We start from the raw sequence: 26,530 nt of genomic DNA, 5'->3' as shown, positions 1-26,530 counted from the left end.
CCTGCCTGAAGCTGGCTGCATTGGGACCATGTTTGTACATATACAAGCTTTAGGAGTGAGGAAGCACAAAGATATTAATGCAGCATTTATTGTCATTTAGTCATTACAAGGCCTAATTATGTTATTAAAAATACATCTTGCATTTTCATGTCTTCTAAAACAGCAAATGTAGACATGTGGTCTGTCTTTAAGTGCATTATTTTTGTTTATTTTTTCAAGATCACTTGAGAAGCTTTTATTCACTTGTATTTGTGCCTCTTTGTGATGCTTGATGAATGTTTCCAAGACTTCCCTCCTTTGTTTTGTATTGTTTTTGGGGTTTTGTGTGGTTTTTGGTTTTGCTTTTTTTAACAGTAGAAACATCAGTCATGTCTAATTCAATCATCCCTAGTTACTCCTGTGAGGACCACTGAAAGGCATAATTAATTAATATTTAGAACATCACTCTTGAAGAGATGAGGATGCTTTCTTTTATATAACACAGGTTGACACAGAGCTGCTGAAGCTCAGACTAAGGTTATGGCCCAGCATCCAAGTTACACTTAAGGATCTCTTAGACATTTTCTTTCCTTTTGACTTCCTCTGCAGAATGGGATATGGCTGAGTGGGGCTGAGAACTGGTTTCAAGTTCTCTGCCCTTGATCCCTGTAGAAGAAATGAAATTTCCCAGTTACCACTCATAACATGGAGCTACTCCAGCTTATGCTGCTTGTGTGAGACCTTTAAATCTGTGCTGATTTAGGCTTGGCAAAATGCCATATCTTACACAGCAGCTGGAAATGCCATCAAGAGGATCTTTCTTCTAATAATGAGGGTGAAAAATCAGGACAGGAAGGTGTTGGGACTCTTCTCATTCCTGTGTTTGACTTGCAGGGGGGCCTGAAGCAAACAAAAAGGTTCTGCTTTCCCAGTGCTCCCTGGAAACTTGTCTGATCTGCTAAGACATGGTTCATGAGGAAAAGACAATCCTGAAAGAAAAGGCCTTTTAAGATAGTTAAACTTTCCTTGCATGATGATTATCAGGAGCTCTGTGCTGATGCTGAGGAGGGGTTGAATGGAGTTTATCGAGGTAGAGCTGTAGCCAGGCTTTGTCTGGCAAGTTAATAAGATGGCAAAAGTCCTTTGAATGCCACTGAAAGTCTTTGAAATTGTGCAAAAGTCCTTTGGATTTATCGAAAGCTAATCAGTATGACATTAACAAAGAACAAAGCAAGCCTAATGAAGATGAAAGATTTGAAAAGTGGATTATTTTTCTTTTGTCCTGGCTTTTCTTCCCTGAAACACTTGCCCTTGTTGGCTGGGTAACAGGCTGTGTGTTAACAGGCTGGTTATCAAATGAAATGGGGAATGTTTGAGTGTGTTGAATTAGATCCTTTTATGCTTTGTCTGTCAGGGTTTCCTTCATAAATGCAGGTTTTAACCAAGTCATTAAAATGCTCATTTAGCTGAAATTTGGCAATCTAATTCTTCCCTTGACAAGATGCTTTAAATATCCTTTACCTAGTCAACAAAATTTGATTAAAATCAGCATGGGTGTTTCTTTTTCCAAACTCCTCTCTCTCCTTCTTAATTGAGCGTCCAAAAATAGCCTGTTTGGGTACTTTCCATGCATTCCTCCAAGAAAACAACGTTCAGTAGAAATGTGGAGTTTCAAACTTCTTGGGTTGTAAAGGATATCTAGCAATGTGAAGATGCAAAAGTAAAATTAAAGCCAGTAATAACCTGGGATGATCTGGACAATAGTAGAACCCAAGGAAATGATGCACTGTAGACTTGAGGTTTGAAAACTTTAAGGTACAACTTTGAGTAGCTTTAATCAGTGGAAATGACAGAGCCTGGAACTTCTGGTGCTCAATCTTGTGGAATCCCTCTCAGGATTAGCAGGTCACTGGCATTCTCTGAGCACCAACTACCAGAAGCAGCACACAAACACACAGACATGAAAGTTGCCTTCCTGCTATGCAGACTTTACAGATTTTGTAAAGTTACTAAGTGAAAATTCAGCAATGAGATATTTTGCCTGTCCATGTGGTTTTAACCAGAAATAAAGACTGTGTTGATTCCTCAGTTTTCCATGTGTAAAGGTTACTTCCATTATGAGTTTATCATATATACTTTCTCCTGGGGGCCTTCTGCTGCTCCCACAGGGTCAGGGTGCTGATATACGTATGCATTCAGACATCTCATCTTTTCACCTAGCACTGTGTACCAAGGCTGAGCCTGAAATCTGTCCAAGAGTCACCAGTTTTTATACTCAGGAGGACCACCTGCAGCACTGGCTCCTGAGCACCCTCAGGCTCTCTTAGATACCCTGCGTGGATCACAATTTGGGAATTTGGCTTCTTGCAGAGGAGTGCAACTAAATGCTATTTAAATGTAGATTTAAAAGAAGGTGTTGCCTTCTCTGTAGTTGCAAATCTGTCTCTAAACTCCAGAATGAGAAGTGTAAATGAGAAACTCTTTTTGTGGTACCTTTTTCTTTCCTGTTCATGGAAAGGTTAAAAATGACTGTATCTGAGTTTGCTGAAAAACAAGCAGCAGAGGAATAGGATTTCTGGATTATTTTTTATTGGAAAAGAAGCTGATGGAGATATACTCAAAAAAAAAAACAACCCAAACTCAAAACAACATCTAATGAAACTATTACAATAATAATTTATACAGTTACATTTGCTTAAGCTCTGCAGCTTGAAATTCTTCTTGTTCTTGGTGCATATTGGCTGCATGCACCTTCCAGTGGCATTTTGCAGGAATATTCACTGCTGTATTTCAGGTACAATTCAGCAAATTGAAATTTCAAGATATCCAATTACACAAAAAAGCTTGAAAAGTGTTGAGCTTAATTGAGGCCTATTTTAGCATAGCATTCTTTCTTTCTAAGCACCTTCAGAAAATTTTACTTGATTTCATTAGTAGCAAGATAAAAATACTAATGTTGTTCTTTTCAAAGCTTCTTTTGTTTTGGCAATTTATTGAAGAATGTGGAAGTGATCTTACATAAATCAGAAAAAGCAATAGGTTTTGGAGTGCTGAGACTGTCATTGTGTCCTTAGGTCATTCTGGGCTGGGATATTGAAAGGGACTCAGAACAGGTGTAATATGACACAAAACACTAGATGATTTATGCCCCTTCTATCTGGAGAATGTAGCATGGGATAATAGCTGCTGGTCTGTTTTGTAGAAACCCTCAGCACCAACAATCTCAGTTGAAATGAAAATGAAAGTGGCAGCTGCTGACCAGAGCTGAAAATGGGGCCACGGGTGTCAGCCTGAAAACTGAGTTCCATTATGTTTATGGTTTAATGTCTGCATCTCAAAACTTTCTCTAAACAATATCTTTTTGGGTTTATTATTTCTGTAACAGCAGGGCAAGAAAAAGCATCATCAAGGATGTACTTGATTTCTAACCTGAGCCTTCTGTCTCCATCACCCTCAGCCCACAAGTGACCTTTTTTGGAAATTTGAAGGCAGTCTGTTCAGTCATTTTTTGAGAAGGCAGGAAGTGTCAATTAGAATCTCCTAATTTATCCTGTTACTGTTATAAATATCTATATATATTTTAATCACCATTATGTTGAAGGCAAGCAGCTGAAGGATATCAGAATTCAGTTCATATTGGGTAGGTAACTCTATTCACTTGAGTCCTTCAATGAAAACCTGTAGGATCAAATCCTCAGTGCCAAGTTCTCTGTGCTGGCTCTAGTGACAAACCTGAGATGACCCGGGCTTTCTTGCTTGCTTGCAACCAGCAATACCTGAAGGTAGCATAGAAATTCAGCCTTCCTGTACCTTCTCTGCATTTTTGCTGGAAGGCCACAGTGCGTGGCTGGGACTGAGTGGCACTGCCTGCTGATTTTATCTCTTCTTGATGAGGGACCAAAGGCAGAGAACTCAGCTTGGCTGCTAAAATTGGGACACCAGGACTATTTTAAGGTGTCAGGTGAACAAATGTCATGCTGAAAGAAATGTGGAAACTTAAGAAGGAACCAAAACTTTGTGAAGATAGTTACAAATGTGTATAAGTTCTAGTTTTTTGGTGTTCATCTGTCATTCCTGTTGCTGTATAGCAGTAGCAAGAGGCACTTGGAGTTGGGGACTGTGACAATGTCAGGGAGGAGCAAAATGGACTATTTGAGACAGGTGTCAGCTCAGGGAAGAAAGCAAGGTCTCTAAATTAAGTTTGATGGTAACACAGTGGCTAATGCAAAAAACAATATGGAGACAGAATAAACCCTTGGTCATTTCTTTGTTAGCACATCAAGTTGTGAGATGTAGGGAAGGTATTTTCAGCCATTTGACAAAGATTTGAAAGTTTTCCTCCTTTCTTCAGGCTTCTGTTGCGGAGAGGAGTGGGCATTTTGAGGGGTTAAAGAGATACAAATTATTAATTTTTAATAAAAGTGTTATCAATGTAACAGAATCTCTTAACAACAGTTGTCTGTGTAATGTCAGATGTATGATAATATGATATTGAAAAGTTCCCCTGGGACTCATCATCTGTAAGATGTATACACACTTTAATTGCCTAAGAAGAAAATTGTCTTTTGTAACTTATAATCTTACTTCAGCATTTTCAGCATATCCTGTGTCAGGGAATATTGGTAAATATTGACACAAAATTGTTTCTTCGTGTAAATCAAACCTTGAAAGGTTTCATGTGCAGCTAGTGCGTGGGTGTGTGTTTTTGTTTATTTGTGAATATGTCTGCCTACATAATCCTTCATCTTATAGGCTACATATTTCTCTTGTCAAAAGTATGATATTTAACAGCTTTTAAATAGTAATGCTTTAAAGTTATTATTGTATACCATCTTTCATCCAAGCTTCTCTTAGTACTAATTAATGCTTGATAATCCTGATAGACATAGAAAATATTATTAAACAGAACTACAGTGTAATGAAATAATTTTCTCTAGTGCCATTGTCACTCCCGTTTCAAAGATGAGTTAGTTCTGAGTTCACTGTCTTCTTCTGTAAAATCTCAGTAGACGTAGAGACTGTTATTTTTTATCTCAGTCTATCTGCCCAGGGTCAATCCTGGAACTGATTGCGTGTGTGTCTGTGTGGGTGACTGTAACTGGCTGCGTTTAGAATAGTAACTGTACTTTCTTCATCATCCCTTTTGGGTTTGGTTGTTTGAGATTCCTCTTGAGTTAACAAGCTTGATTGCAAGATGCTCTTTCTAGAGGTGGGGACATAGCCAGCTAAGTCAGCCAGAAATTGAAGCAGTAAATCTTTTACTCTCACACTGCTTCTAAAACTCCACTCTCCTTTTGCAAGGTGGAAACATAACAGAAAACTGAACCAAACCCTCTCCCCCAGTTATGAAATGTCTGAAAGCTATCGACATAGTATTTGACTTCTTTTCTTTTCCAGCTTAACCCACACTACCCAGAAGGTAATAATGAAGGAAAAGCTTTGGTAAGTGGAATTTATGTTGCATATAATCTGGGGAATGCTGTATCCTTAACCCAGCACATCCTGACATATGGAAGCTCTTCATAGCTTTCCTTTTCCTTATGTGTTCCAGCTGCTGGGATTGCTTTCCATATCCTGTGTAAGGTAGGATGCATCTTGGAACTGGCAATTCAGAACGTTTTCCCTCACTCTGAGGCAAATGATAAGAAACTTATTCAAATTCTGCATCAAAGTGGCATTAGTTGAAGCTCTTCTGCTTGTTGTCTGACTGCAGATATGAAATGTATTGGTTCTTAGCTCAGATGTGTTATTTCCTGGCAACAGCCTTTGCCTGACACAGCTTCAACAGTATTTTAGCTAATTCTGACTAATGAGGCCAGACATGGAGATTATAGTGTGTGAAGGAAGTGGAGTTGGGGGAGGTCTCCTTGAGGGAGTCTTATTGTTACTAAGTCAACAAATATTCCCAAAAAGAATAATTCCTCCATGAAATTCATGAGATTGCCTTGGAAAAGCCGAGATCTTCTTCAAAAAAATTCAATTTAATTTCTTTCAGCTTGCCTTCCGGCTTTTGTTCTTTAAGAGGACACATTTTCAAGTTTTTCTCTGCACAGAGAAGGAATTTTTGATTTTTCATGACAAGAAACCCAAGATTCTTACATAATTACATGCCTTGAGGACTCCAATTTTAATAAAAATGAAGCCTTTCATAGGAGTTGGCTACATTGGTTTTCCATCTTCCCTGATATTTGGCATTAGTGGTGATATTGCAATAAGAGCTAAGCTGTCTAGAGAAATGAGAATTCTCTCCTATGAAAGTACAGAAGTTCCATCAGCTATTTCTCTTTTGTATTGGAATGAAACTTGAGGCCTTTGAAGCTTTGGAATGGAAATCAAGATCAATTCTAGAATTCTCCAGTGAGTAGGTGTTAGGCCCTTGTCACTGAGGAGCCAATCCTGTTGTACAAAACCATACTTATTTATGGTGTAAGTTTTCCCTCTCTAGCCATTCCAGTTCATCTAAATAGTTAAATATTCCCTGGACTGGATAATGACAAAGGCACAAATGTAATGTAAGCATGAATGTTAAAGGTGGCTTCACTATCAGTTGGGCTTACTTCTCCTGGATATTGGTTTCAGCTAAAACCCCAGACCAGATAAATCACATTAGAGGAATGCTTCCAATAAAAAAGTAATCAAAGCTGATTGATGATTAAAGCTGATATCTCTGTGGACATTTTAATTTATGCAGTCAGCACTTTCCTATGAAAGATGTTTTGTGGAAGAACTTCTAGCAATTTTTGGTGACACCTCCATGTAAATCCAAGCCTACAGGCTCTATTAGTGTGGTAAAAATCCTTTTGGATCCTTCACTCCTTTATAATCTTGTTGAAAATGCCATGAGTCAGCAATGGCTATTTAAGCCTTCGTTTAGCCCTGGAGCAACCCAATATAGAAACTTCATATCCCTGTGCAGGAATTTCTTTGATGTTACAATGATGCAGTGCATTGAATTGTCCCTCAAAAGTAAAAGAATCTTGTAATATTTGGAGTTCTTGGAGGGTCAGCTATTTCACTCTTGTATCCAATAGCACATAACCTGGAGCACACAGGCTTTCCTTGCTCTGGTTATCATCTAGTGTTTCCTCTGCCTGGTCTCCGCCTAACTGGCTCACAGCAAAGGCACCTTCTTTTCCATCCTTTGAAGCAATTAATTTTGAAATACTGCCCATGAAGTAAATCTGTAGTGGAGAATTTGAAGTGGACCTACCCCAGCAAAATTTGAAGTCTGAGTAGCAGGGAAATAGGAGATGAATAAACAAATCCTTGTGGCTGAAGGGCTGAACCTGTAGCCTGTGCCCTTGAGGCCAAGAAGGCCAATGGAATCCTGGGGTGCACTGGGAAGAGCAGTGCCAGCAGGTCAGGAGTGATCCTGCCCCTCTGCCCAGCCCTGTCTGGCACATCTGCAGTGCTGTGCCAGTCCTGGGCTCCTCAGCACAGCAGGGACAGGGAGCTCCTGGACTGGGACCAGTGGAGGCTGCAGAGATGATTCAGGGCCTGGAGCATCTGTGGCAGGGAAAGGCTGAGGGAGCTGGGGCTGTCCAGCCTGGAGAGGAGCCCCAGCTGAGAGGGGCCCTCAGCCCTGGGTGTCCCTGTGTGCAGGGAGGGCTCCGAGCAGGGCCCAGGCTCTGCTCCAGGGCCCAGCAATGGCACCAGAGGAACGGGCAGGGACTGAGGCCAGGAGGTTCCACCTGGGCAGGAGGCAGAACTTCTGTCCTGGGCAGTGACTGAGGACTGAACAGATTGAACAGAGAGGGTGTGGAGTCTCCTCACTGGGGATATTCCAGAACCATCTGGACACAATCCTGTGCCCTGTGCTGTGGGATGGCCCAGTTGGAGTAGGGAGGGAGGTGGCACTGACCCACTGCGGTCCCTTCAGCCTGAACCATCCTGGGACTCTCTTTTCTCTACTGGGCTATTGGATGAAAGGGTAGCAGCTCCTCTGTTGTCTGGGTTTTAAAGGCAGCACAGCCATCTGAGCGTTCTGTGCCAGCCCTGAACCCCTCAGCATGTGCTGGGGCTGCTTGTGTGTGTTCATGTCCTGGTTTACAAGGCCTGATCCCAGTGGCTCAAGCAACTGAATTTTGGGAAGCAGCGATAGAGAAGGGTTTTCCATGATGCAGCAGTGGGCAGGGACACCAAGGTTTTGCCTAAGCATGTCTTTTGTGCCTTGCCTTAAGTGACTCCAGAGTCACTTAAGGGTTGAAAGGATTTTGGCTCCAGAGAGCATAAATCTTACTGGAAGTCACCAGGACTTCTGTTCCCAAGCATTAAATGTACGTTTGGACTGAGGTTCATTGCTTGTTTATGAGCTGCTTCTTGACAATCCAGCCAAATTGTCTTGTGAAGCACTGCTTTTAATTCTGGTAAAATTTGGCCTTGCAATGAGTTATTGATATTCCCACATCTAAGTTCCAGAATATTTTTAAGTGGGAAGACCTTTCTGAGATTTAAAGGTCTTATCAAAAGAGGGCTCCTTAAAAGTCCAGGAGATTATAGTGTATCATGTATCAAAATGCAGTGCTCTGTGTTACAGCTCCCACTAACCCCAAAATTGGTGTTTTTTATGCTGCAAATTACTATGCTTGTTCTAAGGAGAAAAATGTACAGCATCAGAAAGAATGCTACCAACATCAGGGAAATGTCAGGAGCAGCTGGGAACCTGGCATTTGTTAGTGCCTTTGTGTTAAAGGCTGACTTTGGATGGGTACCTTATCTCCATTTGTCTGCATTTTCATGAGAGGGCTAATTCTAACCAGTTCCCATCTGTCTTTTATTGTTGAGATTTTTGTTAGGGTGGAGACTGGTATGTACTCACTTATCTTGTAAAGAAGTTGGGCACTTCTACTGTGGGCTGCCAGGTACAATTTGATGTATCTCCTTTGACTTCTGTTTATATATCTTTATGAATGCCCAGCATTCTGCAATTCTAACTTTTCCTTTTTGCTGCCAACCCAGGAGATTTTTTTTTCCTGATAAAAACTGTAAATTAATTTGTTTTTATTAAAAAAAATATTTTATTTTACCTTCCAGGAATGACCTATATCGAATTATATATTTTATATAGGTGATGCTGTTTAAACATGTAGAATAGACAATGTGAAAAACACTGAAAAGAAAAAAGAAAAATCATCAGCTTAAAAATGGCAGCTTATATAAAGCCAGCAGTCAGACCTCTGGGGAGGCTGGGGGAGAAGGGGAGACATGGATGCCGGCACATTATTATTATTCTGCTGTTGCACACGGGTCTGAATCAGCTCTGGAAATGCATACATTGTTTCTTACAGAATGTCTCTGGCTCCTAACAACAGGATTGCAACGTGATGTCTCTGCTAAAAATGCGATGACTCACAAATGAGTCAACAGTGAAGGTGTTACAGGAGGCTAACTGCTGTGCTGTCTGCCAGGGCTCCTAGCAGGCAGGAGCAAGGCTGGCCATTCATTTACTACATTTTCTTCTCATAAAGAATTTTAAAAATAATCTAACCTATGGAGTTCTGCTCACGTTACTGCTCTGTGAAAATGCTGGTTTTGTAAGAGCCTCCTAAACTGGGTTAACGTATTGAGATACCACATTGCTCTGGATTTAACAGGCATTTTCAGAACTCTGGCTGCTATTAAATTTAATTTCTGCTGAAATCTGTAGTGCAGCTTAATGTATTCATTCAGGAGCAGGGCATTATCCTTGTCTGTCTCTATGCCAGAAGAGGTGTCTTCACCAATTGGAATTGTAGATTGGGTTTCTAAAAGAAAAGGTATTTTAGGTCTGTCATGTTTTTGGATTGCTTTTTTAGTTGAAATGAAGGCCTCCTGTAAGCAAAACTCCATGTAAATCTCTTGAATTTTAGGTATGATGCCCAGTTGACTTAAATAAGGAAGTTTTGGGATAGAAGCAATTAGTAGCAAATTCTGTTAAGAGCTGTGAAAAGGGTTATCTGCTGAGCTCTAAGTCTCAAGGAGGACAAATCTCATTGGACCTGATTATTTTGTCACTGATTCCAGCATGGAATTTGTCTCTCCTTACATTTGCCTTCCACATGGCAAGCAGTATGATTGTGCTTTTTTTGTCTTTAAGCTTCTTTTTAAATCATGGTGCAGTGTAAATCAGTGGTGGTAGCCCAGGAGTTAAAGACTTTGCTGTGGGCCTGGATCAGTATTTCCCCTTCTCACCAAAATGGAGGTTTCTCTCACCGCCCAGGATTCTTTTTATGAATGTTCAGCTTTTGCTTTCCTAGGTGTGTCCCACCCTGGCTGGGCCATGGGGTTTACCCAGTTCCCCTTCCTGGATGTGGTTATTGAGCTTTGCTGCTGCAGAATAAGGATGGGGGCTCACAGCTCTCTGTGCCAGTGCACACTGAGGTTTTCTCAGGCGGAAGGAGCTGACTCTGCTCTTTGTTCCTCTGATACTTACACTGGGTTGTTTGGAAGGGGTGGATCCAACTCCTGCCAGGCAGAAGCAGAATTCAATGTGTGATCTCCTTGGTCTTTGTGAGTGATTTAACCAGTGCACAAGAATGAAGTGGTTGCATCTTCCTCACCTTGGGTATGTGTCTGATGTGACTTGTGACAGCCTGTTGCTAGTTTGTTGTAGTTTGGGACAATCAAAGCCATATACATTTTCCTTCCAGGAATGTACTATTTGGTAATATTGTTTTACCCACAGCTCTCTATGCTCCTGGCATGTAATCCACCTGGTTTTGTTTGTTTTTTATTAAATCCTGGAAGTGTTTTCCTTGGCTGTCACTGACCATATTGCCAACATCTCTGAAACTGTTCCATTGGCTTTCTCTTCACATTGCTTTAAGTTGAATTTTCTTCTCTCTGCATTTGAGTTCCTTTGCAGTTCTTTTCTTCTTTTCTCTTAATTGAATCAAGTTTTGCTGGCTGCATCTGCTCATATGCCAGTTTCTACCTGAGCAAATGTCATCTTGTTTTCATCGGCTTAGGAATGCAGTACTTCTCCTAAACTATTGTCTAATTAATTTAAACCAGCCTAGTACTTTCACTTTTTTCCATATCCTCACATGGACTTACCTGCTGATTCAATGATGGCTAGGTTAAGTGCAGATTCTGATGGCTGCTTACTAAATTTAATTTATCGTGAGAGGCTTTCTGTATGCAAGTGTCTGTGCATTCTCTCTCTCCCACACAGGCATGTGCACGTGCACTGGGACATAAAATGAGGCACAAATACACATCCATGTTTGGTCCTATGTAATGACAGCATTGCTGTCTCTCATGTACCCCTTGTATAAAACTTGTTTCCAGAGCTCTCAGGTTGGGGGTCACTTCTTGGATTTTTTTTCTCATGAGTAGTGCTTAACTCCCATAACCCAGGTTGGGTTGTGAGATTCAGATTCTAAATTAATGTTGTAAGGTGCGGAGGGGAACGTATGTGGCCCGAAGTTTAGAATCCGACTAGCTGAGGGCGAAAGGCCGACGCCCCTCTGCAATTCCTGGCCAGCACCCTTCGGCGTCTGATGGCCTCGGGCTGTGGTGGCTGCGGACTGGCGTACCTCACTGGTATAGGAGAGGAACGGAGCTGACCATTTCCTGGGGGTTAAACATCGGTTTATTGCAGGTGATGCCAGATCCAAAAACACCGGGGAAACCAGCCGGGAAAAAGTTTTTTCATTGGGGGTGAAAACAGGATTATAAAGCAGGGAGGTGGGTACAGACAGAGCCAATCAGGAAAGGTGAGGGGATGAACTTCACAGAACTGACACTCCATGGAGACCAATAATCAAAAGGTAAAGGAGGTGTCCTGGGACCCCAGCCAACCACCATCTCTAGAGAGGAGAAGGTTCTCGAAACCTGGGAGGAGGAAGGGAGTGATTGACTGGACAGGGAGGAAACAACTTTCACTTATAAGGGAAACCAAGGGGAGGAGCAATTACATATCGGCAACTATGAATAGCAGTTGCTACAGCAACTTAGCTGACAGGCTAGCAGTGGCGGGAAAAACTGGGGGAACGAAACCATTTTACACATAATAGGGGAGAACAATACATAAATTGGGGGAATAACACAAGAAACTTAACAACACACTACCACAGTAAGGAGAGTTCTGAGGTTTGTGGAGGAGTTCAGCCTGGAGCTGCTGTACAGCTCTCGTGCAGGTCTGATTTTGCTCACCTAAGCTTGGCATTGCAGTTAGCTGTGTTGCAGGCACTGTCTTTCCCCCTGTTGAAGCAGAATTTCTTCTCAGGCTAAAAACCAGATCTTGTTCCAATGTCTGCCAGGTACTAAGCTTAGTACCTGGCAGACATTGATGGGTTGATGGGATTTAGGGCTGGTGAACTTGTTGCTCAGCTGGATCTATACAACTGCTGGGGTCGCTGGGGAATGAGCAGGGTTAGCCCCAAACTGCTGGGTGAACTTGTCCACAGAGCTAATGGTTGTGGACTCCTAAAGCACAGGAGACCTGACTTTGCCTCCTGCCAGCTCACCCACTTTATACACTGGTCATGGTGTTCTGTGGTGGGCAATATCCTTTGCCCGGTCTGGGTCAGGTGTCCTGTCCATGTTCCCTCCTAGTATGGTTTCATGGTTTGGTCTGTATTTTACTCAGAGCCCCAGGATAAAAAGAAAACTATACAATTATGAAGTGTCCTGCTTTTTGTATTCCAGTCATTTCAGTTTGGAAATTATAGTGAAGTGGGTAGTTTCTGGGAAACCCTAATTAGATTTCAATGTAAGTTGTGGAAAATATCAAAAAGTTTGGATGCTCTCCTAAACTATCCTGTACTACTCACTCCTTTACAGAAATCTTGAATTTTAAACTGGATTTTCAGTTTTCTGTTTTGTTATGAAGTGTAGGAAGTAGTTTTTCATTTAATATTAGACTCTGACTCACACCTGTTAAGCTCCCAGAAGGATTTTTTTATTGTTTCTATGCCTTTTCAGTTTGTGTCTCATCACGAGTACGTACAACAAAATATGTATGGAAATCACAAAAGCAATTTGCTGTTTTCTCAATCCTTGCATATAGGTTAAATGTTTTGTGCATTTTTCAGTAGTATTTTTGGGCATAAGATACAAGAGGTTGCGGGGACTGTCAGATGAGTTTACTCTTGTGCAAGTCACAGGAGATGGTTGCTCTTTGTCTTAGCAAGCCTTCCTCTCAAACACTTGTGGCAGTACCCTAATGACTAGAGGAGCCTAGGAAAAATGTCTTTCTGTATTTTTTTCTGCTCTCTCCATCTTTGATAGAAGTAATGGGATGGAGAGCTGGCATTTTGTAAGCTTGATAATGAAAAAAATTGATGTTTTGGAAGGATTCAAAATGTGCCTTGAAATGTGTTGATAACTAACCCTTTCTTCCATAATTTCACCCATCCTCGATTTTGTTGTTTAATTTCAATTGGCAATATGGATAATCAAAGCTTTGCCCTTGATTATCCCTTACAGTTTGGTTTAAATCAAGTTACTAATGCAAACCAAGTACAGCCTGGCCTTTTACGTTGTAAAGCTCTTCCTTAGTGGTGTATTGTAAATCATTATAATAGCATTTCATGCTTCCAGGGTTGGATTTTTTTCTCTTTTGGCTTTCCTCATTCCTCTTCTCCTCTCCCTCTGTGATGTATTCTGTGTACACGAATGGCCCTGGGCTGCCAGTCTCTTAATTGGTTATCAGTCTTTTGTAAGATATGTAACTCGGCACCCCAGAGGAGCAGCTTTTACTCACACCAATAATTCTCTTGGTTGCTGTGTGGATAGCTCTGAGCAACTCCATCAAGCCAAGAAATATTCTCAGGGAAGGTGGCATTTGGAGTCTAGAGGCAAAGCTGTGGAGGTGACTAAAGATATGAGGATGGTGCTGCAGGGTCACAAAATTCCTGTGGGCTCTCAGCAGGTGGTGAGAGGCTGATCCCGCCTTTGCTCAAGGCCTTGCTTGAGTAACTCTGTTCCTCAAAGGGACAACTCCTGCCCTTGCAGGGGGTAAAATCAGACCTGTGTTGGACCCAGCCTTGGTGTGTTATCAGCCTGTGCTGTGATTTGTAATGCAATCCAGCTGGGGCTTTGCCTGCCCCCCTTGCCATGACAAGCCGGTCCTGATGGAGCAGATGTTCTGCCTTCTGCTCTTTGGAGAGTGTCCACAGGACAAGAGGAAATGGGCTCAAGCTGCTCCAGGGGAGGTTCAGGTTGGGCATCAGGAATAATTTCTTCTTGGAAAGGTCTGACAAACATTGGACGGGGTTGCCCAGGGAGGTGATGGAGTCCCCATTCCTGGAGGTATTCAGGAAACAACTGGACATGGCTCGAGTTTAGTTGACAAGGTGGTGAGTTTAGTGACGAGGTTGTCAAAGGGTGGACTTCATGATCTTGGAGATCTTTTCCAACCTAAATGATTCTGTGATTCTCTGAAAGCGTGCTGCTCTGATTCTGCAATCTGAAAGGAAAAAGCCATCAAACTTACATAAAACAACAATAGATTGAAGCAAATTACTTACTTTTAAAATCCTCTACTTGTTTAAAATAAAAATCTACTTGTCTAAATAAAAATCTAATTTTCATTCATTCTCTTGTTTCAAATGTGGCCCTTTCCAGATCAGCACTGTGTAGTTACATCAGGTGGGAGTGAGGGGTCTGCAGCTACTGCAGGTTTTTGAGGTTGTAGGTGTCCAAAAAAGCATATCCAGTGCTGCAATGCCTCTATAGCTTGTGGTCTGCTGTTGTTCTAATGACTGCCTGAGACCCCATGAAGCAAAGTGCATCCTTTGTGCTACTCCAAAGCCAGTCGTGGTAGATTCTTGCTCGAAGGTAAAAAAAAAGAAAAAAAATTCAGATGTATTACTTGTCTGCAAGGTAATTGAAGAATTTCTAATGGGCTCTGATGCAAGCAAATAACCCTTGTGCCTAATCAGCAGAGAGAAGGCGACCTTCCTGCTTCAAAGAAGAAACGCCAGGCAGGGGAGAAGATTATGTATACTTTGGTCTCTGTGCCACACGGAAATGACATCGCATCTCTCTTTGAACTGGATGCCACCACCCTTCAGAGAGCTGATTGCCTGGTTCCAAGGTAAAATAAAAAAAAAAAAGGAAAAGAAAAATGGGCAGAAAATAGTGCTGTATTGACAGGGTTTCTTCCTGGCATTATGCTGGTGAGTAAAGCAGAAAAAAAGCAAACATGAGCAAGTATTATCCTTCTGTTAAAATTTGAGGAGTGTTCATGGATAAATAAGGGATGTATAAAACATGATACTGCTGCTGTGACTGGGTAAAATAATTACAAGGATAAAACAAGTGACACTTAGAGAGAGAGAAAAAATAATGGTCTAAATATTGCACAGATCTGTGCGAGGATAGAATTGAGCTCTGTGCACTGTTTGAAAAAAATGTACTTTTAATAGATTTAACTGAATTGTTCCCAACAAAATAATGTGTGAGGTGAGCTGGGCTTGTATTTCCCTGACAGATCATGATGCCACTGAGCACATTTGTTATTCAAATGTATTCAGCAAGTGGCTTCTGGGTTTTAATTGTCAATATTTGAGATTTTAGCTGTGTAGCATAGCTGAGATTGGTTAGATAAGTCACACGGTGTTGGTTGTGACTGAATGGGCTTGCAGACACTTGGGGCTGGTTGTTATGAGGGTGGATTTTAAAGCTGGGTACCCACAAATACTGATGTATGTGACTTTGAAGTGTGTTTGCTATGCTAAGTTCTGCCAGATAATTTGCTTACTTGAATACTCAAAAGCCCATCATCGTGAAAGGGAGAGCGTGAATGGAGACCACAGTGAATATATTTCAAAAGTAAAATTCAGAGTTAAAATTGTAATTGATTTCTCAGCTCTGCTTTTTGATAATACCACAGATTATCATATGGAAAGAATTTAGAAGGATCTCATATCTGCTCTTTGTTCACTTGATTTTCAGTTGAGAACTGGTACTGTAAATGCTTGCTCTGGAACAAGGGTTTGCAGATCATAATGATGAAGCTGTGAAACCACGGTCAGCTTTACTTTCTGGCTTTTGTGCTGTGACAGCTTAAAAGGATTCGTTATTGTGCAGGAAAAAAATAATAAAAGAATTGGGTTTATTCATGAAATGTATTTCTGTTCAGATGGGATTTTATAACATCTTCCTTTTAGTTTTTTTTCCTTTAAAGAATATTTTACTCCTAGACTTACATAAAAACTTAAACCCTGCATTCTGCATAATCCCAAGATGCTGGCTGTTCTTGTTGCAGCTCTGCTCTGGGTGAGAAAGAAGGAGTCAAGGGAAGGAGTACTGCAGTGTCTTTTAGGTCCACCTCCCCTTTTTATTGCAGTGGCTGGTGTGGCTGCTGCTCTGCAGCCTCATGCCACAGGCAGGTGTTGCAGGGCACCCCACTTGCCCACACGGGCTCAGGACTGATCCATCTCAGCTGCTGTTTGCTCTGTCCCCTGTAGGAACTCCTACGTCCGACTGAGGCACTTGTGCACCAACACTTGGGTCACCAGCACCAGCATCCCCATAGACACTGAGGAAGAGAGGCCTGTGATGTTAAAGGTAAACAAACCCCCAAACTCGTTCCTGATGCTGGCTCACTTCTAACCTATGAAGTGTGCATAATAATTAGGATAAAGGTAAGAGGATTTCTCACCCACTTTAAACCAAAAATTATTGCAGATTGGGACGTGCCAAACCAAAGAGGATAAGGAAGCTTTTGCCATTGTATCAGTTCCTCTCTCTGAGGTCAGAGACTTGGACTTTGCCAATGATGCCAACAAGGTTTTAGCATCAACTGTTAAAAAGCTGGAGAATGGAACAATAACCCAGAATGAAAGGAGGTTAGTGAGTTTTATTTTTTCCCCTGCTAAATTGATGTTTGGTTACTCATGGTAACACAGTCATGGGTAGGTGATATCCACATGGACGGAGACAACTGGGAGAGGACACTTCAGTTCTGAGAGTGCCAGCCTGGGGTTACATGCTACCTCTGTTGGAGCATCCTTGCTGTTCCTCGGGCTGGTCTGTATATCGCCTGTGTAAAAGGGGGGTAAACAGCACTTCCCCTGCTCACTGGCCACATAAATAAATGGGTAGCTCCCTGGGCAAATGTCTTTGTCTGGATTTCTTTTGATAATCTGCTTCTGAGCTGTAATGTGAGGGTGTATTGCATCTGATTCTCATGTACATGAAAGCAGCTCTGCAGGGCTCTGGACTTGTGTGAAGTTTACCACACTGCAAATCTGCAAAAGCCTTGAAGGAGGTCTCAGTGTGACTGAAAAGCTTCTCCATTTGCTTTCTCATTCCTATTTTCCCTGTTCTCTTTTTCTATTTTACATCAATTTGGTGTTTACCCCTTGTATTCATCCCCATATTTTCTGTGGTGCTATTGAGATGTCTGCTCCTCACACCCTCCCCCGAATCAAGGGATTTTGTAGTACATTTGCTGTACATTGTAGCCAGATAAATTCCACTGCCAGTGATGCAGTTCACTATTTGTCTTCAGCTGCCTGTGGTTAAACTGAATATAAGACAACATCTCTGGCAGTGTGAATTCATAACTGTAGTACATCATATACAACTTTTTTTTTCTAAAAATGTTGCTTTATGGTGATGAAACTGAATTTTTGCAGTCAGTTTCCAGTAGAAATTAGACCAGATGATTTAATATCCCAACATGCAGATTTTTAATGCCTGGGTGTTGGGACTCAGCCTTGATAAGCTGTGGGGGCTATTTCATGATTGAGTCGACGCAGAGAGGGATACGACAGTGTCCAGATGGGACATCTCTGTATGAACCTGTCACTGTCAGTATTGTCAGGTCTTGATGTTGACAGATTGATGCAACAAACGTGTAAAACAATTCAGAGCTGTTTCACAACAGTGCCATTATTTGTTAGTTCTTGTGATTTCCTTTGGAAAAAACCCCAAACCATCTTCTTCCTGTCCTATCACCTTGTGGCATAGAGAAGTAGGAGTCTCTCAGTTTATTCCTTATTGCTCCATCCTACAGCTGCCTCTTCTGCTTTGTTTTGTGGGGGTGACACACTCCTTCACTCAGAAGGTTTAGGTGAGCAGCCCAGCTCATTTGTGGGTAATGGGAACTTTGTGTCTGGCTCCCACAGGTGACTGAAAATCTCTTGGGAATTTTCCTGCCTCTTTCATAGTTGGCAGATTTGTTAGTTGGGGACTAATGAATAACATTGATCAAATTGAGATGATGCTGAGTTTTTCATATAAAAGATTGCTGGTGCTGTTAAGGGATATTCTTTGAAATCTGTGGACATCTGTGTTTCTCACTGCATGTCTGGCAAGGTGTTAGTAACAAGGAGGCAGGGATGACTTTGTTTTCTTTTTTTTCCATTTATATTCTGTCTTTTTGCATTTTCTGAAGGTGGGAGAGAAGGAATTACTACTGCCTCTGTTGTTTTTAGCACCTGCTTCTGACAAATATTTTGTTTAGCAAAGAGTGAAACAAATGCAGTTTCTTGGGTCAGTATATATAGGAAAACAGTTATATGTGAATATATTTATGAAAAAAATGTATATATGAAACAGTTTCATGGGTCAGTAGGGAAATTAGCTAGTGGCAGAATGTTTTTATTTCTCTGGTGAGTCCATCATCTTGTTTCATGGACCCATGATAAAGCATAAAAATCCTTGCTAGGCTGTGTAAGTTTCTTTTTACTGCTCCTGGGCCTTGAGGCCACCAGGTATAGATTTTGGGTCTCTGAATACTGTATATCAATCCAACAGCCTGTATTTTTCTCTTGTTTTCCCTCTGGTTGTTGTTTAATGCCTTGGCAAACAGCCCTGTGATTGATTTAAGCTTCTGCTGAACCAAGGCTTGAAATCCTTAATGTACATGTCAAACTTAACTTTGCAGTGGTGGAAGTTCCATTGTGCCAGGTAAAGCTTAGCATAAATGTGATTCTCATTCTTAATGAATCCTAGCAGGTGTGGAGTGACTGTTTATAGTAATGATTTGTCTGTTCATTCTAGGTTTGTTACCAAGCTACTGGAAGATCTCATTTTCTTTGTTGCTGATGTGCCCAATAACGGGCAAGAAGTTTTGGATGTGATCATTACCAAGCCAAACCGGGAACGACAGAAATTAATGAGGGAGCAAAATATATTGGCTCAGGTATGTCCTACTGTGTTAATAACTTAATTGTATTTGCAAACAGATTGCAGGAGAGAATGATGTGAGAAAAAGTTATTTTTGGGTAAGTTGGCTTATGCCAGGTTGGGTTTGTGTCTCTCTGGATTGGGTAGAAATGACACTACTTTGTCAAAGCTCATCTCTTGGTCCCTAAATCAGAGTCAAGCACAAGGAGTTGCAGAAGGCTCTTAATTTCATGTGGTTCTGATAAGATTTAAGATCATGTTTGAAAGCAAATTGTTTAGAAAATTTGAGATGAACATGGAATGTTGTCCCAATCCTGCAAGTGTTCCCCACACAGTCCCCCTGTGGAACTCTGCACGAGGGCAAACTTGCAGGTAAATAAAATTTATGTTCTTATTGAGAAGTCAACTGAAAGAAATTTTAAAAAAAGGGAAAAGGATGAGACTGGACAGAAGCTAGTGTTGTCCTCCTTTTCCATCATTAAATTATCCAAAGTTAAGACGTAACTAAAACTGTTTAAATTTGGGGATAGTAAAGAAAAAGCACTATCAATCAGGTTGGTGGGAAATGTAAAGCTAACCCCAAATGCATAAAGCTGTGATGTCTCAGATTGTGTTCCCACTTGTATTTAGTCAAGGCTGTTGTGCTGATCCTGTCAGAGCACATTTCCATTGTCTTTGATTTCTGCTGAACTTCCATTATGTAAGTTCAGCAAAAATCTGGGTCTGGTTTTCACTCTCAGTGATTTTGATTTTGAACAGATATTTGGCATCCTCAAAGCTCCTTTTAAGGACAAAGGTGAAGGATCAATGCTGAGACTTGAAGACCTGGGCGACCAGAGATATGCTCCCTACAAATACATGTTAAGATTATGTTACAGAGTTCTAAGACACTCCCAACAGGACTATAGGAAGAACCAGGTCAGTGGTATTAAAGATAATTTTCCTCCTGATTTCTATAATTATATGTCCTGGGTTTGACATGGTGCTCTATCCTTACAAGTGGGATTCTGTGGTAATGGGGAAAGGCCTTTTTTTGTGTGTGTATAGCTTAGTAGTGTGTGAATTGAAAGTTCAACAATGAATATCACAAGCTCACTTTGTACTTTTGCAGACTGAGACTGGGGCTCACTGCTTCATTCATGAGCTTTCTGTTATTAAAAATATGTTCTTGGAGCCTGGATTGCAAAGTGGGAAATCTGCAAAGCTGTCTGTTGCTCTTGCTTAAATATTTGTAGAGGGATGGCAGTGAGTCAGAGCAGAGGTTGTTATATCAGGTAGCCTGATTTCCCACTGCTGGAGACTCCCTGTGAGCGGAGGTATTTCAGAACGTGGACTAAAGGGACTGGAGATAAAAGCCTGAACTGCTGTGTGGCCTTCTTTGTTTTCTTTCCAGTGTTTTACAGAAATATTTCTGTCCTGAAGGGAGAGAAAAGGAGGAGGGAAGACTCAGGGAAAAAGCTTCTTAAACACTATAAAAACCTTTCAGTTTTCCTTTTTTTTTTTAAAAAAAAAAAGAGGTTGCCATTTCTTGAATTTTATATATATTTGCATGGATTCATTCCTTTGGTTTATGAAAGAATAAGAAGAGTTAGTCATCCCTAATATAGAATCTTTTTCTCAGGGTACATATATGAGGTATTCAGAAGTTCTTTTGTACAGGCCAGTTCAGAGAGGAAAGTTTTGAGTGTTATTTTGATTGCTAACAAAGCTGGATGCCCCTTGTTTGTAAAAGAGAAAGCACTGCTGCTCAGCAGGTCATCACGGGAATTCTTCCTTTTTTCAGGAGTATATTGCTAAGAACTTCTGCGTCATGCAGTCCCAGATTGGTTATGATATCCTGGCAGAAGACACCATCACAGCTTTGTTGCACAACAACAGAAAACTGCTAGAGAAACACATCACGGCTAAAGAAATAGAGACGTTTGTGAATTTACTCAGGAGAAATCGAGAGCCAAGGTTTGAAGTGGTCCATGTAGCATTTTTGCAGGAGCTGTGAATTGCATGCTATTCATTGCTTTGATGTCTCTTTCTCCCTGTTTTGACCTGGCAAATGAAAAGCCCACCTGTACAGGAAATATCAGAACTACCTGTACTTCTTGGAATTTAACCATATCCACATTTTAAAACTATAGGTTACTGAAAAGAGGGCTCATACTTTACAGGACAACCTTGAAAATTTGGTCTCAGTTCTGACTGGGGCAAAGACAAATTGAGAAAAAGTTAAATTTCTCCCAGCTCTGCAGCTCCTCTGTGAAACTGCCACTTGTGTTGGTTCCCCTGCTAATAATCCTGGTGCAAGTTATACACAAATGTCAATTTTTCTAAGCTTTTATTAATATCCGTTTTCCTGCAGATTCTGATTCCAGGTCAGACCTGAAAAGGACATAGAACAGTGAAGATCCCATAAACTTGTGTCCTAGACTGGATTTTGTTCCAAATTAAAATTTCTGGCCTTGAACTTCACTCAGCTGATTTTTTTTTTTAACAAGCTTCAAGTCAGAATATAAAAGAATTGGATTTCTTTATTTTTAAATGGAAAAATCTCTTTATGATTGGATTTTCAGTTGTAAAATGAGCAAAGTAATACAAGTATGAGAAATGAATGTACTGAAGGCCAAATATTGTCCTCTGTAATTGGGAATACCATTTTCCAGGTAGCCTTTAAGGATATTGCTCAAGGCCTTGGTGCTTCACTGCCTCAATTATTTTCTATATGCCTCTTTGGCCTCACTCTGTAATCTCATTGCCTCTCTCCTGCTCAGCTGTGTTTGGTTTGGTCAAAATGAAGAGGAAATCACAGGATCAGCTCTGTCTCTGAAGGGTCTGTGTTTATTGAAAATCGCACATTGCATTTTCTTGTGGTGGAGGATGTAATGGAATTTGTGCCATAACCACATCATGCAACTGCTGTGTATCCACTTCTTTGAGGAGTTCAGGAGCAATAAATGTTTCAAAATTGCTCCTTGCCAGAATGGTGTAATCTGAACAGTAAAGACTTGATCTTTACACTGATTTTTATGGAGAGTCTTGTAGATTTTTGCAGCGCTGTTGGGGTGAGTGAGAATTGTGGCATTCTGCTCTAAAACACATGAGCTACAAAATAAAAACCTTCCTGAGTTTTGGCTCCAACCAGGTGACTTCCCCAGAATTCCATGTAATTATGTGCTGTTTGCTTAATTTTATCTTTGTGATTGCTATGCACTTTTAATTACCAGTTGCCACAAAGCTTTGTTTCAGTTATGTGGGTGGATTTTTTCCTAAGTCTACTCTAAAAATGCTGTCTGTACTCACCCACTACAGTTCCCAGACTTTAGTGAGGATTGTGGTCTGTGCTTAGAGGTTCAAACTGTTGGATCCTTGGATGGCTGATAGGAGATGGTCAGAGTTTGTATGTAGATTTCTAAGGAAGTGGAATACATGATCTGTGTGTGCTCATTCACATCTGCTCCCCTACCAGCTCTTGAGCACCTTGCTCAGTTTTAGCCACATTTGCTAGAGGAGTGGTGGGCTCAGAGATACTTAGTTCCTATAATGGAAAGTGGAAACTACATAGAAGGAAGAGGCCCTTTTTGTACTGCAGTGTGTCAAAGGCTGAAAAATGGATTACTGTTACTGCACACACAGGAATCCCTGAAAAGAGACAAACCCACGTACCTAATGAATGTCCCAGCTGTGAGGAAACCCTCAGCCTGAACCTTGTTAAACATCAGAAGACCTAAATTTGAGAGACAAATTAATAGGAAGATGATTTCTCTGCAAAGCTTTGTTCTTTCTGCTTTAAATGGAATGACCTCTTTGAATGCAGACTCCTCTCTGCAGGTCCTGACAGATCTGCACTCTTCTCTGGTAGCCCCAGCATTCCCTGGCAGTGTTCAAGGCCAGGTTGGATGAGGCTTGGAGTAACCTGATCTAGTGGAAGGTGTTGTGAGTTGCAAGAGTACGAATTGGCAGAGATCATATGTTGATAAATATCATGATACAGAGTCCCTGTAGTTTCCCCATCCTCTAGTGCTGAGTGCTAGATTTCTACTGCAGTTCCCCAGTAGTAGTTTAAGTCTCATGTTCTGCTGCATCTGTGGTTTTTTGACTGCAGATTCTTGGATTATCTGTCAGACCTGTGTGTATCTAACACCACAGCAATACCAGTAACTCAGGAACTCATCTGCAAGTTTATGCTGAGCCCAGGGAATGCTGATATTCTCATCCAGACCAAGTGAGTATCTGTAATCAGAACATGCCACCTTTTTGTTGTTTGCTCTCTTAAATTCCCAGCACTTTGCTCGTGGCTCCATTGCGAGTGGTTTGTGTTTGCAGGCTGGTTTCAACCCAAATGGACAATCCCCTGGAATGCCCAGTCATCTCAGATGACATTGATGAAGAGGAGGTGTGGCTTTACTGGATCGACAGCAACAAGGAGCCTCACGGCAAAGCCATCAGGCATCTGGCTCAGGAGGCAAAGGAGGGCACAAAAGCTGATTTAGAAGTTCTTACCTACTACAGGTAAAACTGCTTGTTCAAGGGGAAGGAAATGTAAACTCTCTGAAGACCCCCAGTGCTGCTCTTATCCAGTTCATTTGGCAATATCAAAAAAGGAAACCAGAGTAGTGAAAGAAAAATATCACTAAATCAATTTCATGCCAGAAACTGAGACTAAGAGTTCATTTCAAGTTTTTCTTGTGGGAGTTATTGCAGTCTCTGCTGCCTACTCCAGGCCAATCTTGAGTTTCCTTTGCTCATCGCATCTCTTTGTGTGTCTTTTATTTTGCCTCTAAGCTTTTATTTATTGAGCTTTAATTTTAGGTTGTGCTGCCCTGGAAGCAAGGCATGATCTGATAAGCAAGTGTCCTGAGTGTCTTGAGGATTAGAAAAGAAATGGGATCGTGGAATAATGTTTTACAAAATTGAAGCAACAATTGAACAAATAATTTTAATGTCAAGATGCTCCCTTACGTAACAAGATCACTCTTGTTATTTTTTAGGATTTATATCAGAAAGGCTCGCAACAGGCTTGTAACATGAGATTCCGAGGTGTGTTCTTTCATTTCCAACCCATTTCCTTGAATACCACATTATTACCTTTTTCTTTTTGAAGGTACCAACTGAACCTCTTTGCAAGAATGTGCCTGGACCGCCAGTATCTCGCCATCAACCAGATTTCTGCCCAGCTGTCAGTGGACTTGATCCTCAGGTGTATGTCTGATGAGAGCCTCCCCTATGACCTGCGGGCTTCCTTTTGCCGCCTGATGCTGCACATGCACGTGGACAGAGATCCCCAGGAGTCTGTGGTGCCTGTCAAGTACGCCAGATTGTGGACTGAAATTCCTACCAAGATCACCATTCATGAGTGAGTTGAAAGTGCTTCAAACTAAAGTACAAAAACTCTTTGTAGGGTTAGTCTCAGAGCAAAATGGTTGTAGATGTCCAGAGTCCACAAAATGTGTGTGAAAAGGCATTTTGTTGCAGAGCATGAACTATTAATTATTGTTATTCTTGGAATCTTCAGTGGGCAGCTTTCAATCATTAAATATTTAAATTTTATTTTTCACTATGTTTTTTTATTGGACAAGCTGGGGAAGATGGAATGGCCTTTCCTCAGACCAGCTGCACTCCAAGTAATCCCCTTGTGTCTCACATGACAGGTTTGCTAGGCTGGAACTCGGTTTTATACCTCAAGTTCAACGGAAAGCCACAGCTGGGAACCCAGAATTAAGACACAGCCTCTGTCCACAAACAACTAACAGAGGTTTTGGCCTTCACTTAGTGAAGTACTTAAGCATGTGTTAAATTTAATTTTAGAGAAAGAACCATTGATTTCAGTGGAAACCCTGTCTGGCTCCACTGATTTGATGGAGCAGCAGCACTGGGATGCTCCCAGCCAGAGAAAATCTGGCTGGAGAGACAGAGGAAGAAGCACAGCAGTGCATCAGGCAGTGTTGTTTCTGTTAATGACCTTGTTGAATTGCCACAGCAAGATTTAAGAGTACTATCTGCCACAGAAGTGGTAATATCTTGTCTGTATTCTTCCCTTTCCTGGTACTGTTGAAGGGAAGGTTTGGGCATCCACTTTCCATATCTCCAGAGAGCTGAAATAAGTAATCTCAGAGGGTCATGACTGGTTTGTTTTTTCTTTAGTGACGGCTGATCCTGATATTAGAGATAATTAATTTTCCTTCTTTCTGTGCCTTGTATTGTAGGTATGATTCCTTCACTGACTCTTCAAGGAATGAAATGAAGACAAAGTTTGCATTAACAATGGAATTTGTAGAAGAGTACTTGAAAGAAGTTGTGAATCAGCCCTTTCCCTTTGGAGACAAAGAGAAAAACAAACTTACATTTGAGGTACTTCTCAGCTGTCTGCATCCTACTTACACTATTCCTCATTTCAGATAAGATGACGTTGCTTCTTTCAAAATAAAGCCAGTTGCAGAATAAATGTTGGTGTAAAACAGCCTAAAGAAGCACTTGTTCCTAATTCTGTTGTTCTTGGTGCTGACTGGTACTGCAGAAAATAATATTCTTGTCTCCTGTATTTTTCTAACCTTTCTTTCCTTCTCCTGGGGTGGCTGCATTTCAGTGGAGGGAGAGGGGATTTCTGGGGAGTGAATGGTGAATATTTCTGTTCTTTCTAAATTAGTGAAACAATTTGTAAGGATTCTTCAGTATAAGTAAGTGCTGTTTTCTGCATAGGGTATTACACTTACTGAAACACTCTGGATAATCTAATCCTGTGGTTTAAACATTGTGTGAAATTCTTAACAGAAACTTAAGATAGGCCTAGATTTTCTAGGTTCACATAGCAAAGAATAAAGGGGAATGCTTACAGCATTTATAGTTCTTCCTCCTGCCTACTTATCTTTGTTGCTTTTGCCTCTGGTCATCTGAAATCACCTCTGTGCAAACCTACAACAGTCATCTTACTCTTCTGCTGACTTCCATCTTCCCCAAGGCTGCTGCCTTTTTAAATAATTTCCCAGAGTCTTTCTTCTAGATCTTATATATTTTCACAGATGCAATTTTATCCTCTCAAGCCTTCCTAAATTTCACCTTGGTTTTGCTGTCTGCTGTAACCTGACTGATCAATTGCTTTGTCTAATCCTGACAAATATTTAAGGTCATTTGCCTTAGTCCAAAAATCAGTGGCAAGACTTGTGCTAGTTTGAATGCACTCAACATCTGAATTTCTGTGGAAACTGCTGTGTGAAATGCAATTGAAAACCACAAAGGCTGTCAGTACTTCCTTCATTTTTATTTTCTTTTTCTCCTAGGTGGTACATCTGGCCCGAAACCTCATATACTTTGGCTTTTATAGTTTTAGTGAGCTTCTCAGGCTGACCCGGACGCTGCTGGCAATTCTGGATATTGTTCAAGTTCCCATCTCATCATACTTCGAAAGGCTGAGCAAGTTTCAGGATGGAGGTGAGATGAGCAGCACAGACTGTTATTCCAGTGGGTAATTAGCTTTTTAAGTTGGAAATAATTTATGGAA

At 41.1% G+C, this 26,530-nt stretch overlaps 1 protein-coding gene across 6 annotated transcripts in view; it reads left to right on the top strand.

Moving 5' to 3' along the window:
* Positions 1-26,530, top strand: part of ITPR2 (inositol 1,4,5-trisphosphate receptor type 2) — a 248,316-nt gene that overhangs the window by 58,179 nt on the left and 163,607 nt on the right. For 3 of the 6 annotated variants that reach the window (XM_074539167.1, XM_026790772.2, XM_074539171.1), the window contains 12 exons: positions 5,377-5,421; positions 14,847-15,001; positions 16,377-16,476; positions 16,597-16,757; positions 18,919-19,060; positions 19,804-19,962; positions 20,828-21,000; positions 23,138-23,257; positions 23,359-23,544; positions 24,137-24,388; positions 25,239-25,383; positions 26,310-26,460. In XM_074539167.1, the coding sequence (XP_074395268.1) occupies positions 5,377-5,421; positions 14,847-15,001; positions 16,377-16,476; positions 16,597-16,757; positions 18,919-19,060; positions 19,804-19,962; positions 20,828-21,000; positions 23,138-23,257; positions 23,359-23,544; positions 24,137-24,388; positions 25,239-25,383; positions 26,310-26,460 (1,789 nt within the window). The remainder of the gene's footprint in view (positions 1-5,376; positions 5,422-14,846; positions 15,002-16,376; positions 16,477-16,596; positions 16,758-18,918; positions 19,061-19,803; positions 19,963-20,827; positions 21,001-23,137; positions 23,258-23,358; positions 23,545-24,136; positions 24,389-25,238; positions 25,384-26,309; positions 26,461-26,530) is intronic. The other 3 variants (XM_074539168.1, XM_074539170.1, XM_074539169.1) reach the window with 3 other exon arrangements.

The sequence above is a fragment of the Zonotrichia albicollis genome, chromosome 4 (assembly GCF_047830755.1).
Source record: "Zonotrichia albicollis isolate bZonAlb1 chromosome 4, bZonAlb1.hap1, whole genome shotgun sequence".
Classification (NCBI taxonomy): Eukaryota; Metazoa; Chordata; class Aves; order Passeriformes; family Passerellidae; genus Zonotrichia; species Zonotrichia albicollis.
Note: the sequence above shows the minus strand (reverse complement) of the source record. Positions and strands in the feature narration are given on the sequence as shown.